This window comes from Phyllopteryx taeniolatus, chromosome 12 (assembly GCF_024500385.1).
Source record: "Phyllopteryx taeniolatus isolate TA_2022b chromosome 12, UOR_Ptae_1.2, whole genome shotgun sequence".
NCBI lineage: Eukaryota > Metazoa > Chordata > Actinopteri > Syngnathiformes > Syngnathidae > Phyllopteryx > Phyllopteryx taeniolatus.
In genome coordinates this window covers 6,744,043-6,762,384 of record NC_084513.1, presented here as the reverse complement: position 1 = coordinate 6,762,384, position 18,342 = coordinate 6,744,043, and the positions used below count along the sequence as shown (strand labels likewise).

Here is an 18,342-nt window from a genome sequence, read left to right as displayed (position 1 = left end):
TTATGCATTTTTGTACTTTTATTGCATTTTTATTCAGTCTAAAATTTTTATTTTTACCACAAATTTTGTAAAATCTGATAAAAAAAAAACTTCTTTTATTTGTATTTGGTTTTTTAACAATTTCTTTTACTTAAGTGATTTTTTTTTTATTTCATGCTTATTTTTTATTTTCATTTCTTTATTTCTTTTATATTTGAATTTTATTTTATGAAGAAAACAACTTGGATAAAGAATATCAAAATCAGTGTATATAGTTGATCGAAATACCCGCCAACCCATATAATTTCACTATCCTTTTCTATGTCATTGTGATTATTATAATCCTAACAAAGAAGACATAATGCAACAAATGCATCTGCCAGATGTGCAGCTAATCACCATAATCAGATGCAAATACAAGCATGATGCTTTAAAGCCACGACATTTGTCATGCCCAATATATAGGAATTGCTCCCAGACAATGTTGTACTAATAATAGTTAAATAAATTGCACACATTACACAAATTTGTTTGTGTAATTTATATTGTGAATGCGGAGACACGCTTAAAGACACCATAACACAAACACTTGAATTGTTTTTCTATCTCCAACTGAACAGGAATGACATCAGGTTGGTATAAGGTGCAAGTTATTTGAACAAATAATCTGAAACATTGGCACATTGGTATTGTAATTTATGCCTTCAATACTGAGAACTTGGAGCCTTTCTTTTGTGTGAATAGACAATGAGGTTGCCAACTGCATTCTCATTTCAACTCTTCGTTGAAGGGAGAAAGGAAGAGGAGCAATGAAGCGTTGGATCGAACAATTGAAATGTAATAGTAGTACGTGAGCAAGAAGATGATGGAACTTGAAATTAAAATGGCTTTCACAGCCAAAAGGAGAACAATGGAAAACACTGACTCTCCTGACACCAAATGAAGATAGGTGAGGAGAGGACGATTGCATCACTGCGGCTTATGCATACTTCCACCCCACTCTCACATTTATATATTTTGTACATCTATCTTGTGTTCAAACTCTTAATACAGTACACGCACGCACTCATTCATGTCATTAGGTGGACTGGCGCATTCTGATGAGATCCAAAACAGGAGCAGTATCATTGTAAAGATATCAAAAGTGGGTTACACACAAACTGATTTTTTTACATGGCAACCAAACACCCATGACTAGGGATGGGCGAGAACCCATACGAGGTGTTGGTATCAGGCCAATACATGCCTTATTTTAAGGTATTGGGTACTCGTGAAGGCTGGGCTGCCGATACCAGCCATTGATACTTAGTGATACTAATACTAAGTCCTCGTCGCCAATAGTTGGCGCGTCACTGCGGCGGTTTAAAACATCGGTGGATCCTCATATGCGCCAGAAGGAAAGAAAGGTCTTTGTTCTCAATTATCTGTCATTGTGTCAATTCAAATTTCATGTATCAAAAGTATAGTGGTATCGGTACTCGGTATCGGTATTGGTGAGTACTCAAGAGTGAATACTTGTACTGGTATCGGTCTGGAAAAAAAAGTGGTGTTAAACATCCCTACACATGACCACAAAAGGCAGAAAGAAAAAACAGCAATCCTAACCCAGCAACTATTAAAGCCTCATAACAGAGTGTGACAGCATGAAAATCTAGACACGAATGGATGTCATCAAGTCATTAGAGCCAGAAAAAAAACGCCAGTAATCCATTTCAAATTCACTGTCTAATGAGACGCTTAATTGGAGCGCGTCACAGAAATGAAACGACACTTAATGTTCCACACTACTGAGTGCACAATTTGTCCCGGGCCTCGCCTTTGTACACAAGCCAATATGAGCTTATACACAAAAGATTTTTAAAACTATTACAGATAGCTGACAGGCATGCACGGATGACTGGACAAAATGGCCTCAAACAATGGGGGGGGGGGGTGAAAAAAAAAAAAGCTCTTGTAAGGGCAAGAAAATGAGCTATTTTTACACCATGAGCCTGGAGTATGACAAACAGAGACAAGGACAAGGGGAACAAATACAGCTGTAATTAAGATTAACCAGAATGCGGAAATATCAGCCTCGAGATGATTTCATGGATTTCTTCTGCGCTCGCACGTAGCTTTTATCATCCCATCTGAGTGCATCGATTCAGTCATTCTTTGAGAATTACTTGTGCAATAAATCATATTTTAAATGTTAAAGTTTCGATGTGTAGCTGAAATTGTGATTTTATTATTATTATTAATAATAATAATAATAAAATAATAACGTGCTAATTCCGCTAAGACACGACAGGCAGATGGATGAGAAGTCAATAAAAAGTCTTGAGTAGCTGCACTTGGCAGACACATCAATTTGAGCATAGAAAGTACACCAAAAAAAAGCGGATTATGTCAAGTGTTTGATTTGTTGCTACCCTTTGGGAAGCAACAAAGGGCATCTGAGGCCAGACTTAAAACAGTTTACCACATACACAGCACAAACTCTTCTGAACAGGATAACAACGAAGCGAGGGAAACTAAAATTGAAACGAGAACTAAATACACAGAAAGACAAGACTGAGGGGAATGAAACACAAAACTCCAGATATCAGTACAAAATTCAACTAAGGTTGGATTTCCAAGTGCCAAATTCCAATTTAATGCTCACATTTGATTGTTGTCTTAATCCATAATTCGCAGAGAACAAGTCGGAGAAACTCACTTCCCTTTGTAACAGAATCCCAAACAGCCACAAGATAAGTAAACAAAGGCGCTAAGGCAGAACTCGTGGTTGGAGGCTGAAGGCGAAAGGGATTCATTCTAACGCCAACTGGGAGTGGCAAGAAACAGCTCGAAGCCTCTTTTCTTTTTTTTTTTTTTGAAGAATTGTTCATTATCTGCCGAACTGCTGCTTGTTGTAAAGAATGTTTAGATGCGTTCACTATCACCATATAGAGCTCGTATCTTAAATTTCTGCCTACGAAAAAGAAAGAAAATGGCCGAACAAAGATCTTGTATCTTGAAAAGTCGGGTCATCCCATTTTGTAAAGCCCCACTGTACATTACAAGTAACATATTACGCTTACCTACAGTAGCATTTAGTCAGCCATAATTATTTTGTTTATTTAATGATGGCCACACATTTAATGCAGTATATTTGGACAATATTTATTGGTCTCTTCTTACCTCAAAGTTAGGATTTATCACCCCACTGGTCTGTGAATAACAATTTATTTTTATTAAGGTTGAACTTCTATTGTATGTGGGTTTAGTAGTCCATGTGCTGAAGCTATTCCAATTAGTTTCATCATGGAAATACCGCTGCAAGATTTCTAGCCACGCTTGTATTCCATTTTTATATTGTTGCTCTGATAGGAAAACCTGGAATTGCACTTGTACTGACTTGAAGTGGTTTAACTGGGAATTACATTGTGACAAAGTAGGGGTATTTCATTCCTGCAGGATTCAAGTGAGGGATTGAGGGAACAGATAACAGTGTTAATTAAGTGTTACAAATAAAGGCAGCTTTAGAGGTAACACGCCATGTTGAAACACTTGGGAAATGAAAACTGCTGTGATCCCATCCTTGTTTGATTCATGGTACCACGAGAATATTTGATCTGCATGTCACAAACTGGACAACTTACAGCAATTGTCTTAGTTTGCACTACTTGTGTTGGTTTGTCATTGTTTCAGTTATGCTGATATTTTCCAACTGTATAATTTCTGTGGTCATTAAATACATTAAACACAGGCAGACTCAGGCAATGAAAGAACTTTTGTGTTGGCTGACTGCAGAGAAGATCATAGTCAAAGCTAGTTGTGCCCATCAGGATGAAACGATTAATTCTAACGTTTCGCCTTGAGTAGCTAATGGTAATTGAACATAGCCGCATAATACAGTGGTCATTTTGATTTTAATTAACTTTGCTAATAATAATCCCTGAAGGAAATTTCAATTTTCGCTCTGCTGTATGTAGCGAGTTGTATGCCCTACACCACAGACTACAGACTAGCATCTCTCCAGATAGTTTTTGTAATCTTTTTTGTCCGCAGAGTAAGTAAAACCTTCGGCTTCAAAGCCCATGTCCTTAGACAGTGAGATACTGCTCATCTCACTGCAAATCTTTGATCTGGTCATCAGATAAGATAATACAAAAACAATAAGATACACGCACTGCAAAGCATCTTGAATACGGAAAAACCCCATGAAATCAGCATTCCTATGTACTTTTTGCCCATTAGAAAGTAAACAACAGCACCCAAAATGAATGGTCATGCATGTAAGACCTCACGAAATGTACTTAAAACGACTAGAAAGTGACATATTTAAGTAACAGAAAAGTTGCACTGGTGTACCATATTGGATGGTGATCACAGGGAGACTGAAAACTTTCCAACTTTCCAGTGACTGTCTTATCTGCATGCAGGGATAATATGTGGTCCTCTTAGAATATCTGTTTATTATTCTTTCAACTAATTCATCTGCATTTTTGGGGCTTCGACAGTCGCAAAAACTCATCTTGGAGAAATTGTATGTACAGGTAGTCCTAAAAGTCTTGCCAATTGACACTGGAGCAGCACTGCAAACTTGCCACCAGGGAAGAGGTTTCTCTGTCCCCGACTGGAGTCCAGCACCAGTTTTAGAAGCGTTATGGCCGTCACGCTGCTCTAACGGATAGTACATTTTACGCTATCCATGTCAAGTTTCTCAAAAGAGGATCTGTTCATGACAAACTATGTAGCGGAAGTAGGGTTGGACATCGAGAACCGATTGGAACCGGGAGTAACGTTCCGGTTCTCCCAGAATTGTTCAAATTTAAAGATTTCGGTTCCCAGTTTCGATGCCTACAGTCCGCCCATCCCGAAGTAGAAGTGGCAAAAACCAATGAAGAAGAATGCGCACGAAGACGTGCTTGTGCCCAACGGCGGCGGCGAAGAAAAGTGATGACCAGTCGCCTCAGTGCAACACTTAGAATTAGATAATATTGTGCAAAGGAGGCGTCTGATGTGATCCGAGCCTCAGCCTACACCGCGGGGAGCTTCAGTGAAGTCTATTTTCAGTCAATTGGGTGAGTGAAACAATAAAATACATCTATGCAAACATTGAGACAGCTAACAAGGTAAACGGTGCTTGCACTTTTGCACTGGTGTTTGTTTTGTCTTCAAACCAACGTAGGCGGCGATGACAAATAAGTCATCAAGTCGTCATAAATCACTCAGTAGCACCTCCTGGAAAGTTAGAAAAAAAATTTGCTCCTGACACCTGTTTGACCGATCAACACGAAATTGGTTGGACACGTCCATCATAACATGATGCATGAAAAGGAAATTGCACAAGAGGTCTGGCATTTTGGTTTGAAGCAGCCATTTGGGGTGAATTCCAGACCTCGTACTTTTATGAACTCCTGCTCGCGAATTTGCAAACACCTCCAGATAAGAAGAGTTTTTTTTGGTTTTTTTTTTTTTTTTTTTTTTTTAAAGATGAGTGCATCACAGCATTGCTCCATCTTAACATTCATGGTACTGTGCTCTGTGCCCCGTCTTGAAAATGACTCACTGATTCAGACGCGTGTAAACAATTTCCCAGTCGTATCATTAGGCAACCTCCCACAGTCTGAAGCCTTCACGTATCAAGTTCTCTATTGCATGTTGAGCAGCAATGAGATGACACAGCCCTGTATTGACTAGCGGATAACAGAGAGGCCATGCTATCTCCCTAAACATCTCTTCTTGCATGCTCCCCTACCACTGCTTGAGTAGCAGGGGAGTCATGAGCAGTCATAGTGCAGGTATGAATCTCAAAATAAACTCGTTAGGCATACTTGCAGTCTGATGAGATAATATATATATGCTAATTGGTGATAATGCTCCATCAGATTGATAGGTCTTTAAAATATTCTGGTTGCATCCACAAGAGAGTCAAAATATAAAGGGAAAAATATATTCGTTTATCGTACAGTGTGGTTCTACATTAGATGGTGCTGGCAAATTTAGCATGTCCCATCTCTCCAGGATCCTTGCTTGTGATTGGGCCTCATTTGGGCAAATTCCCTAGTAGGTAAATGTTCACAAGCCCCGGAATTTGTAAAAATGGCCGACTTCCTGTTTCGGGCATGGGTCCTTGAGATTTTTACGTGCTTCCTGTTATGATCGACAAGTCGAACCAATTTCGTGTTGATCAGTGAAACTGGCTGGTTTGTTCTTTTAAACATTCAAAGAAAGTATGAGCACTGAAAATGTCTGCTTCAAACTAAAATGGGAGACTTTTTCATGCTTCCTGTTATGATCGACGACCGGTGAAACTGGTGTCCGGGGCTGATTTGGTTTCCAGGGGAGTCTAATGAGTGAATTTGAATAGGGTTCATGTTGGGAACCCCTAAAACACATTCCAAAATTGCCCAAACTGGTGAGTTTTCGTGCATGTAGAGGTGTCCCTTAACAAAAGCCAATTCGGTAGTTGGAATAATAACAATAAACACAATGATTCCAAGAGGGCCTTCAACCAAAATGGCCTCTTTCCAGGAGGTGCTACTGAGTGAGTGTTGGCTGGGTCGTAGTAGTCGAAGTAAACTTCTATATGATCTAAACTACGAGGACGTGGGAGGAGAACTCTGGTGTTTCTTGAGAGAAAGAATGGGAAGGACAAACCATTTTTGACTTTCTCTGTCAAAGTGTCAGCTCTTATTATTCAAAGCAGTCATGCAAAATGTGTAACACTCCTAGTGTAATGTAATGCAGGTGCATTCTGGGATGTGAGGGAAATGTGCACTTATAGTGAATAATTTATACTAGCATCCACAATTCCTGAGAATAGACAAAGGAGGAATGTATATGAAAAATACAATGTGTCATTAGGTGTAGGGACTTTATCTTTGAAAGAAATCTGAAATCGCAACAAGATGTTCGAGAGAAGCTAGTTTTCTTTCTGTGCAATGTTGAGGTTAACTTGAGGAATATAGACAATGTTTTGGGACTTAATTTTATTTTTTTAGCTTTTTACTGTCAGGCACCTTTGGATAATTAAACACAACACGAGTAAAACTGGAACATGACGATTAAACCTGAAAGCAAAGAAGAATTGAGTTATCTTCAAGGCGAGTCCTCAAAATGGTCCTCAAACTTTGGCACCATGCTCTGGCCACATTAAATGGATTCAGCTGGGGAATTTCGCATCATCCATCTTTCTAAGATATCTGCTTCCGATTGTGTCTCATTTTGATGATTTCCCCCCTAGTAGGAGTTGGTCAAAGTACAAGCCCTGGAATTCGCCCAAAATGGCTACATCAAACCAAAATGGACCATTTCCTGTTCTATTTTGGACCTGGGTCCTTGAGCTTTTTGGTGCATCCTGTTATAATAGACATGGTTGCCCAATTTGGTGTCAGTTGGTTAAACTGGTCTCGGGGGGTATTTTTTTTTTCTAACTTTCCAGGGGCACTAGTGAGTGAGTGTAAATGTAAAATACATACATTTCAACTACCGGAGACAAATTCCTTGTGTGTTTTGGACATACTTGGCAAATAAAGATGATTCTGATTCTGATTCTGAATACACACCCTTGCCCAAAATGGGAGTGTTTTCGGCCCCAAGCTGAGGCCCCTAAGACGGATGATAATAAACATAACAAGTCTTCACACTGCTTGGTGCTCGAGCCCTAAATATACACGCTAAGTGGAATTCAAAGTCCATACTAACATAACTTTAGAAGTCCTTAACTCTACCATGTTGTATATATGCTGCTGTATTGTTCATCAATTTGTTGCCCACACGTACAGTATATTAAAAAAAACTGTCCATCAGTCTTCTTTATCAATATTAGTGACATTTCATTCTTCACTAAAAACCTTTTATCTCTGTCTGACACTGAGGTGCTAGTGGCAATAAATTCTTACCAGCGACTTGGATCTAACTAATTTATGTGGGTGTCGCGTTTGAGGTGAAAGTAGTCTTTAATCTCTGGATTTCATGACGTTATCGGTGACACTTGAGGACAGGAAGACGAGAACAGAGATAAGGGAGTTACATACACTCACTCCCACGCATGCACACATCAGATTTCCCTTGAGTTTCAATTGACCGCCCCGATAAGCCAACTTGACCTTTTCTGCCGACTTGTACCATATTTGAGATTTGATTGAGCCATCATCCATATTAGTTTTTGAAGTTATTACTCTTTCCTGTGTTTTTTGTGAATAACTTGTGCTCCGAAAATGAGAAGGTGATGACTGCCTGCGGCCCTGAGATCTTCTTACAAAACACACAATGGCTGCCCGACTAAACAAGCTCAATGACGCATGTGATGCTCCAGTTTCAAACTGACTGACAGGTTGACACAAGGACACACACACATGCACACACAGTAGTAATCTCAGAACCGAGGAAAAAACGATGTAATTCAAAGGAGGGTAAACACATACTATAATAATCAGGCTGAATATGAGCATTTTTTCCCCCTCTTCCGAATAAAGTCCGCAAAGGCTTGATTATCCGTTGTCTCTAAAAAATGATCTTGAGCAATGATGCGGGTTCATGAAAGTGTTTCACAGTGTTCCACTTTGCATGAGTTCTCATCCATGTCAAAACTTCCTCTTTGCTCTCAAATGAAGTCGGTTGTTGTTAATCATTAAATTTGAGCACAATGCTGTGTTTCTTCTTAACGAAGCAATGGCAAATATTAGGACAAAGAAGGTTATTTTTATCCTTTTCACAAAAAGTCCTGTTTTCGGAGCGGATAAAAATAATCTTACATTCACTTTCAAGTTTATTGGAGTTCAGTTCTAAACTAATAAATTCAATTGAAATTATACTATTCAGATTTTAAGTGCAATGTTTCAAATTAAACAATACAAATTCAAATTATGTTTTTCAAATTCAGTTTTTAATGCAATTATTCAAGTGTAGAAATTCAAATTCAAATATAATTGATTCAAATTCAGTTCCTGCTGGCACATACATTATTTCAGCCCATAGTATGTGTGTATCCCGCTTTATTTTGATTTTCAGCCACTGTTATCCAAGTCAAAATGCTTTCCAGCCAAAGACTGCAGTCAGTAGCAAGTATACACACTCTAGTAATAGCAGTTCTTTTTGCAACATGCGAACTGAAGTGAATGTACAGCATGCTTGACATTTCCAAGTGTGTTTGCACTGTGGTTGAACTCACGTGAGTCAAATAGCAAAAGCTATCTTAAAAAAAAAAAAAGACTGTAAGCCTAACTTGCACAGATCACGGCACGGTCATACTGGGGCGCGGTGGGGGAGTATCAATTATTTAAAGAAACATTTCCTCTTGACGCTGACCTTTAAGCACGTTTGTGCTTGGAGCACAGCTGGAGAAACATCAACCACAAACCACAAAAGAAGAATTTCATTATTTTTAGCTCAAGTGTATCACCTGAAGATACAATCAAAGAGTCCAGAGAAAAAAAATTGACTAGCGGGAACCTCAGTTTTCCTACGCCCATGTTTTTGTATGATTCAGTTTTGGGGATTTTTAATTCATCAAAATTTTGGCTCTGTTTTTGTATTTGAAAATGGTCCGTACCAAACTCATCCTCCTGCCCGCATGACTCATTCACTCATTTCCTGATATTAACAAATAAGCCACCATGAGAAAAAAGGAAGTTCCAAAGTGCGTCACGTGGCACCGTTCTTTTTCGTTAAAAGAGGAAGAAGACGAGAAACACCAAAGAATTCAAGAAACGTTTCATAGCAAAGTATGAAAATGGCGGATTTTCCTTCCAGACAACAATCTCTCCTCCTCCATCTCCGCTTTTCACCGTCTTTCATATTCCATCAAGAGTCTTCAGGTAAGGTAAAAGTGATGTTTAATGTTCATTTATCCATTTAATTAGTCATATTTCACATTGTATTCTATATGTTAAGTATAATTATTCTTGATTTTGTTTTGCAGGGTTAGGGTTATTTTTGGGAGTCTGAAATGGATTAACTGGATTTACATTCTTGGATGGATTTCTTTCCATCCATCCATTCATTTTCTTCCGCTTATCTGAGCTTGGGTCGCGGGGGCAGCAGCTTTAGCCGGGAAGCCCAGACTTCCCCCTCCCCAGCCACTTCCTCTAGCTCTTCCGAGGGGAGCCCGAGGCGTTCCTAGGCCAGCCGAGAGACGTAGTCTCTCCACCATGTCCTGGGTTGTCCCCGGAGGTCCGGTCGGCCCCCTCTGCAATAGAGGCGCGGAACATGGTCCACTCGGACTCGATGTCCCCTGCCTCCCCCGAGACGAGGGTGAAATTCTGCCGGAGGAGGGAGTTGAGTTCCCAGCAGACCCTCACAATACGTTCGGACCTGCCAGGTTGGACCGGCATCTTTCCCCACCATCGGAGCCTACTCACCACCGGGTGGTGATCAGTTGACAGCTCCACCCGTCTTCACCCGAGTGTCCAAGACATGCGGCCACAAGTCCGATGACACGACCACAAAGTCGATCATCGAACTACGACTTAGGGGCAAACATTTTGGCTCAGGGGCCACATTGACTTTTAAAATTTGATAGGCGGGCCAAACAGGACCAGATGCTTCCATATCAAAAACAAACAAACAAAAAAGGCATTGTCGTGTTAATGCTTAGATTTCCTTTTAATGAGAACAGTGTTGTTTTGTTGATCACCTTTTTTTGCCAGTGCATCAAAGTCTAGTCTTAGTTTTCATTCATTCATTGTTGTGGCAATTACCAGAACACATCTGAGGTGTTCATCACTCAGCTGGGATCTGTAGGATGTTTTGTAGGTGTTCACCACACTAAAAGTTTGTTCACACACATATGTAGAGCCAAACACCACCAGCATCCTTTGTGCCATCTTCCGGAAATTTGTCTGCGCTTAATGAAGCATAAAACCCATCCAGTTTGAGAGTTGAACATCTCTTTTAAGACAGTATCACATTGGAAATCAATCAGTTCCATCTGCAGCTCCCGTGGCGCTGTTTCAGGGTCTTGTGTGACTGAATCTTGGATGGCAGTTTGTTAGAGAAAGGTGTTTTGCTGAGCCTGCAAGCTTGATTTTAACCGCTGAGCTGTAGCCATCAGTTCCTGCGTTGATTGGCTGTTAGCATAATCAGCATGCTTGGTAGAAAAGTGACGGCTGATGTTATATTCCTCTAAAAGTGCAATGGTTTCTTAACAAATTTGGCGGGACTTCAGTGAAAAAGTATTTAGTAGTCCATTCTTTATTAAACTCGGCACTCGCTGTCGACTTTTCTTTTCTTTGGCCCACTCGTGGTTGAAGAAGGGTTCAGAGCAGTAGCAGAGTAAAAAAAGAACAGCCAAAGTCAAGTCAATCTATCACTGTACCTACTGCGCTACCTGGTCGAACCACTGGGCATTACAGGATAAGGTCAAATGAATGTAGTCATGATTTTGATATCATTTGGGCGATTCTGTATCAATCTTTGACAGGCCGGATTGAAATGATCAACGGGCCGGATGAGGCCCGCGTGCCGTAGTTTGCCCATCCCTGACCTAGGGTGTCCTGGTGCCAATTGCACACCCTTATGCTTGAACATGGTGTTCGTTATGGACAATCCGTGATGAGCACCAAAGTCCAATAAGAGATCGGGGGGGCCGTTGCTCACAATCACGCCCCTCCAGGTCTCACTGTCATTGCCCACGTGAGCATTGAAGTCCCCCAGCAGAATGATGGAGTCCCCACGGGAGCGCTCTCCAGCACCCCCTCCAAAGACTCCAAAAAGGGTGGGTACTATGAACTGCTGTTTGGTGCATAGGCACAAACAACAGTCAGGATCCGACCCTCACCCGAAGGCGGAGGGAGGCTACTCTATCATCCACTGGGGTGAACCCCAACGTACAGGCACCGAGCCGCGGGGCAATAAGTATACCTACACCTGCTCGGCGTTTCTCACCGTGGGCAACTCCAGAGTGGAAGTGAGTCCAACCCCTCTCAAGAGGACTGGTACCAGAGCCCAAGCCGTGTGTGGAGGCGAGCCCGACTATATCTAGTCAGAACTTCTCAACCTCACACACCAACTCGGGCTCCTTCCCTGCCAGAGAGGTGACATTCCATGTCACGAGAGCTAGCTTCTGTAGCCGGGGATCAGATTGCCAAGGTCCCCGTCTTCGACCACCGCCCAGCTCACACTGCATCCGACCCCTATGGCCCCTCCCACAGGTGGTGAGCCCATGGGAAGGGGGATCTACGTTACCCTTTCGGGCTGTGCCCAGCCGGGCCCCATGGGTGCAGGCCCGGCCACCAGGCGCTCACCTTCGAGCCCCAACTCCAGGCCTGGCTGCAGAGGGGACCGTGCAAGGGAAACCTACATCCATTTGTTTTATTCATCATATGGGATTTGGGAGCCATGCTTTGTCTGGTCCCTCATATTTCCTTAGAAAATATTGCGTTAGGTTTTGTTCAATTCGGTTTGGTCATACTTTTTATTACTGAAACCAATGTTTGGGGTCTTTGATCCTATCCATCCATTTTCTGCACTGCTTGTTATATAGATAATCAAACATTCATTCACACTCATATTCATAACTTGGACAATTTAGGCTTTCATGAACCTAACATACATGTTTTGGGAATATGGGAGGCAGGGAGAACACGCAGGAGGGCCTTTGTGATTCAACACCAGAACCTCTCAAATGGGAGGCAGACATTTTAATCACTACCTCCCTGTGCTGCCCATCTACGAGTCACATTGTGAGTGACATTCTGTACCAGAATAATATATTTCCGTGCAGTATTATAAGGAGTACTTAGCATGTGTGCCTGACGAGATGAGTTGTTCTTGGTTCGAATCCCGACTCAAACCTTCGTGCATGTTCTCCAGGGTGTACTCTGCTTCTCTTGCCCAAAGTCAGCTGGTATGTACTAGGGGTTGACTGATTATCAGCCATATTGGTGCCAATATTTAGCCTTTTGACGCATATTGGCATCTGCCTTTTTTTTTTTTTTTTTTTTTAAATCCTATAAAGCCTATAAGAGATCAATTTAAAGCTGGGTAAACTTCAGGGGAAATATTTATTTATTTATTTATTTTTTAATGTATTCAATTATTTAATTTTTAAAAGACATGCTACCAAGCCTGGCAGCTCCCTGCACGTTTTGTTACAATTTTAAAACAATGTCAATTGTCTACGATTTAAAAAAAACCAAACAAACAACGTAACATGTTGCAAATCTGAAAAGCTTTTCAATAAAACAAATACTTAAAGGCATTTAAACAAAGTTAAGTGTTGGAGTTGGTATTATTCAAAATTTTGAGGCCAATACTTTCCCTTTTACTGAATATGAATATCAGTCTAGCTCTAGTACAACATGTACAACTTGGTGGCTATGTGGTTCCAATCCTTTCCAGTGATCTGGCAGCAGTCAGACCTCCATAACGACGCCACTGTGACTAACGTACTCCCCTACCCACTGGACCAAAATGGAAGCCACATGCAAATGCTGTACCTGGTGGTTCTATTTGTGTACATGTAAATATTGCATTTGCAGAACTCACTCGACAGTGTCCTCCCAGCTGCACCAGTCTCCCTGGTCCAGCTCCTGCATGTCTAGTCGAAATTTGGCCAAACAGAACTCCTCGATGGCGTATTCGTAATGGAGTCCGCAGCCCAGTGCCGACACACACTGAGTCACTGTTGGGAGAAAACGAAAGAAGGAGGGATGCATTAAGCGGGAGAAAACGAATCTAATCACCAAATCAGCCAAGAAAAAAAAGTAGCTCTTCTTGTCAAATCACTTTTATGTAACATCCTTCATTCGAACAGTGTAGCAGTACATCTTGAATTTGAAGGAAGATGTTCTCATTTTCCCCAGTGAGCATTTATTGATTGAACTTGACTCGGATGAAATAGGGAGGTCTCATCTCCACTTTAAATTACACTTCAGTGTCTTGATATCGGTTCATCTCTTCCAGTATTGGTTTTGTGCCATTATTCTCACTCTGCTTCCACATAATTCACACACTAGTTTAGAAGTTAAAGGCAAAAAAGGGAGACCTAATACTGGAATTTCTTAATTTTACACTAATTAATCGTTAGCTAACTGCTAAATATATTGCATACAATACCCTGAACACCCCTTATACAGCTGGTCCTGTTCAGGGTTGCAGGTGAGTTGGTACGAAGAAGTATTTGGGCCACATTGAATGGAAAAAAGTACACTACCAGATTAAAGCAATACATTTTACTATAATTAAGTGTATATTTTTGAGAGAAAAAAAACCAAATGTATTTTCCAGATAAAAAAAATATATAATTTTTTCAAGATTACCCATCCAACTGTCTATCCTCCGCTTTTCTGGGGGTTGGGTCGCATGGGGAGTGGCTTAAAGCAGGGAAGCCCAGACTTCCCTCTCCCGAGCCACTTCGTCCAGCTCTTCCGGGGATTCCGAGACGTTCCCAGGCCAAATAAGGAGACATAGTCTCTCCAGGTCGTCATGGGTGGTCTCCAGGGCATCCTCCCAGTGGGATGTGCCCGTAACACTTCGCCAGGGAGGCGTTCAAGGGGGCATTCTAACCAGATGCCCGAGGCACCTCATCTGGCTTCTCTTGATGCGGAGGAATAAAAGTCAATTTTATTAATATACTGTAAGGAATACTAATAAAATAGACTTAAATTTGAAGAATTAAGAATTGCAATGCAGCATTTACCTGCACCCATCTATGAAGTATAGCACTTAAAAAAAGTAAAAAAAAAATTTAAAAAAAAGACCATACACTGTATATAGCCTTATGAATCATGGCATTTACTGGTTGTCGTGGGTCTTCTGAGGTTGATACAGTGCAGCCTATGATGATTCCCAGTTGGAAAGTGTCAAATAGTCAGACCTATTTTCCCCCACTCAAAGCCAAAGATTAAATAGGCTCCCAGATCTCATGTACGAAAATAAACTGCTGCTATTTTCTCGCTCGCTCGCTGACGTAATTTATTTATTTATTTATTTTGATGATTCACCGTGAAGGAAATCTCCATTTCTGGCTTTTTCATTAAAATTGGGTTTGACCGCCTCTGCCGTTATTATCCAATATAGCAGCAGACCGCCCACTACTGACTTTTAAAACACTTTTTAGTGGCAGCTCATAGATGACAATGCAAATGTGTTGATTTCATCACAGTCCACGTTATACTTTGTACAGTTGCACAGGTTTATGCATAGTTTAAAACCCACACAGTCATTTCCTTTCCTGGATAAACTTGGTCTGCGTTGTTGAAAAATACTTGGTTTCTATTCTGAATCATCCCTCCAGACAAACATTTTGCATACTGAAAGTGGTCTGATAGGCCGCACTGTCCATTGAAAACGAATCGATATATTGTTCTGACAGAAGCGTGAGGACTTAAAAGGGACGTATTATGGATCATGAGTGTCACCCATCACTTATTCAAATACAACCTCCCATGTCATAATTTGGTCAATTTCATGCAGTATTATTATTTTTTCACCAAGCAATAATATTAGTCAGTCCCGATGTGGGTATTTATTATTTACCAGTATAAAGTGCTGTTGATGGCTTGCACTCGTTAATGATGAAATGTTAACGGCTCAACAAATATACCACGTTTTTTTTTTTTTTGCTTTCCTGAAAAGTGACGGTTTCCGCCTGACGCCAGCCAAATACTAAATCCTTTTTTTCAGTGTACTTTTACTGTTGTACTACATTTTGATTTTATTTGTACTACAATTACTAATGTACTGAACCTACGGAGTGTGTTCAATGGAAAACATTTTTTTTTTACAATATTTACCGAAATGCAGCCCTATGGGGGGCACAAGTCAGTGCAAACTGTAGGCCGGTCCCAAGCCCGGATAAATGCAGAGGGTTGCGTCAGGAAGGGCATCCGGCTTAAAACCTTGCCAAACAAATATGAGCGTTCATCCAAAGAATTCCATACCGGATCGGTCGTGGCCCGGGTTAACAACGTCCGCCACCGGCGCCGTCAACCTGCAGGGCGCTGTTGGAAATTCAGCTACTGTGGGTCGAAGTCGAAGTCAAAGAAGAAGAAGAAGAAGAAGAGGTGGAAAGCGGGTTCTTCGGCAGAAAGAGAAGAGGAAAACACCGAGCCTAGAACTGAATGTGGGGACTTTGAATGTTGGGACTATGACAGGAAAATCTCGGGAGTTGGTTGACATGATGATTAGGAGAAAGGTTGATATATTGTGTGTCCAGGAGACCAGGTGGAAAGGCAGTAAGGCTAGAAGTTTAGGGGCAGGGTTTAAATTATTTTACCATGGTGTAGATGGGAAGAGAAATGGAGTCGGGGTTATTTTAAAAGAAGAGTTGGCTAAGAATGTCTTGGAGGTGAAAAGAGTATCAGATCGAGTGATGAGGCTGAAATTTGAAATTGAGGGTGTTATGTGTAATGTGATTAGTGGCTATGCCCCACAGGTAGGATGTGACCTAGAGGTGAAAGAGAAATTCTGGAAGGAGCTAGATGATGTAGTTCTGAGCATCCCAGACAGAGAGAGAGTCGTAATTGGTGCAGATTGTAATGGACATGTTGGTGAAGGTAATAAGGATGATGAAGAAGTGATGGGTAAGTACGGTATCCAGGAAAGGAACTTGGAGGGACAGATGGTGGTAGACTTTGCAACAAGGATGCAAATGGCTGTAGTGAACACTTTTTTCCAGAAGAGGCTCGAACATAGGGTGACCTACAAGAGCGGAGGTAGAAGCACACAGGTGGATTACATCTTGTGCAGACGATGTAATCTGAAGGAGGTTACCAACTGTAAGGTAGTGGTAGGGGAGAGTGTGGCTAGACAGCATAGGATGGTGGTGTGTAAGATGACTCTGGTGGTGGGGAGGAAAATTAGGAAGACAAAGGCAGAGAAGAGAACCATGTGGTGGAAGCTGAGACAGGACGAGTGTTGTGCAGCTTTTCGGGAAGAGGTGATACAGGCTCTCGGTGGACGGGAAGAGCTTCCAGAAGACTGGACCACTGCAGCCAAGGTGATCAGAGAAGCAGGCAGGAGAGTACTTGGTGTATCTTCTGGCAGGAAAGGAGAGAAGGAGACTTGGTGGTGGAACCTCACAGTACAGGAAATCATACAAGGAAAACGGTTAGCTAAGAAGAAGTGGGACACTGAGAGGACCAAGGAGAGGCGAAAGGAATACATTGAGATGCGACACAGGGCAAAGGTAGAGGTGGCAAAGGCCAAACAAGAGGCATATGATGACATGTATGGCAGGTTGGACACTAAAGAAGGAGAAAAGGATCTATACAGGCTGGCCAGACAGAGGGATAGAGATGGGAAGGATGTGCAGCAGGTTAGGGTGATTAAGGATAGAGATGGAAATATGTTGACTGGTGCCAGCAGTGTGCTAGGTAGATGGAAAGAATACTTCGAGGAGTTGATGAATGAGGAAAATGATAGAGAAGGGAGAGTAGAAGAGGCAAGTGTGGTGGACCAGGAAGTGGCAATGATTAGTAAGGGGGAAGTTAGAAAGGCATTAAAGAGAATGAAAAATGGAAAGGCAGTTGGTCCTGATGACATTCCTGTGGAGGTATGGAAGCATCTAGGAGAGGTGGCTGTGGAGTTTTTGACCAGCTTGTTCAATAGAATTCTAGTGCGTGAGAAGATGCCTGAGGAATGGAGGAAAAGTGTACTGGTGCCCATTTTTAAGAACAAAGGTGATGTGCAGAGCTGTGGCAACTATAGAGGAATAAAGTTGATGAGCCACACAATGAAGTTATGGGAAAGAGTAGTGGAGGCTAGACTCAGGACAGAAGTGAGTATTTGCGAGCAACAGTATGGTTTCATGCCTAGAAAGAGTACCACAGATGCAATTTTTGCCTTGAGGATGTTGATGGAAAAGTACAGAGAAGGTCAGAAGGAGCTACATTGTGTCTTTGTAGATCTAGAGAAAGCCTATGACAGAGTACCCAGAGAGGAACTGTGGTACTGCATGCGGAAGTCTGGAGTGGCAGAGAAGTATGTTAGAATAATACAGGACATGTACGAGGGCAGCAGAACAGCGGTGAGGTGTGCTGTCGGTGTGACAGAAGAATTTAAGGTGGACGTGGGACTGCATCAGGGATCAGCCCTGAGCCCCTTCCTTTTTGCAGTGGTGATGGATAGGCTGACAGATGAGGTTAGATTGGAAACCCCGTGGACCATGATGTTTGCAGATGACATTGTGATCTGCAGTGAAAGCAGGGAGCAGCTGGAGGGACAGTTAGAAAGATGGAGGCATGCACTGGAAAGAAGAGGAATGAAGATTAGCCGAAGTAAAACAGAATATATGTGCATGAATGAGAGGGGTGGTGGGGGAAGAATGAGGCTACAGGGAGAAGAGATGGCAAGGGTAGAGGACTTTAAATACTTGGGGTCAACCGTCCAGAGCAATGGTGAGTGTGGTCAGGAAGTGAAGAAACGGGTCCAAGCAGGTTGGAACGGGTG

At 41.7% G+C, this 18,342-nt stretch overlaps 1 protein-coding gene across 7 annotated transcripts in view; it reads right to left on the bottom strand.

Moving 5' to 3' along the window:
• LOC133487025 (receptor activity-modifying protein 1-like) overlaps positions 1-18,342 on the bottom strand; it is a 60,928-nt gene that overhangs the window by 8,053 nt on the left and 34,533 nt on the right. For 6 of the 7 annotated variants that reach the window (XR_009791198.1, XR_009791196.1, XR_009791195.1 and 3 more), the window contains exon 2: positions 13,438-13,573. Coding sequence is in view for 3 of the 7 variants with exons in the window: in XM_061792968.1 (XP_061648952.1) it covers positions 13,438-13,573 (136 nt within the window). In the remaining 4 variants the exon portion in view is untranslated. Of the gene's footprint in view, positions 1-13,437; positions 13,574-14,210; positions 14,642-18,342 lie in introns of those variants that run through there. The other variant, XM_061792969.1, reaches the window with a different exon arrangement.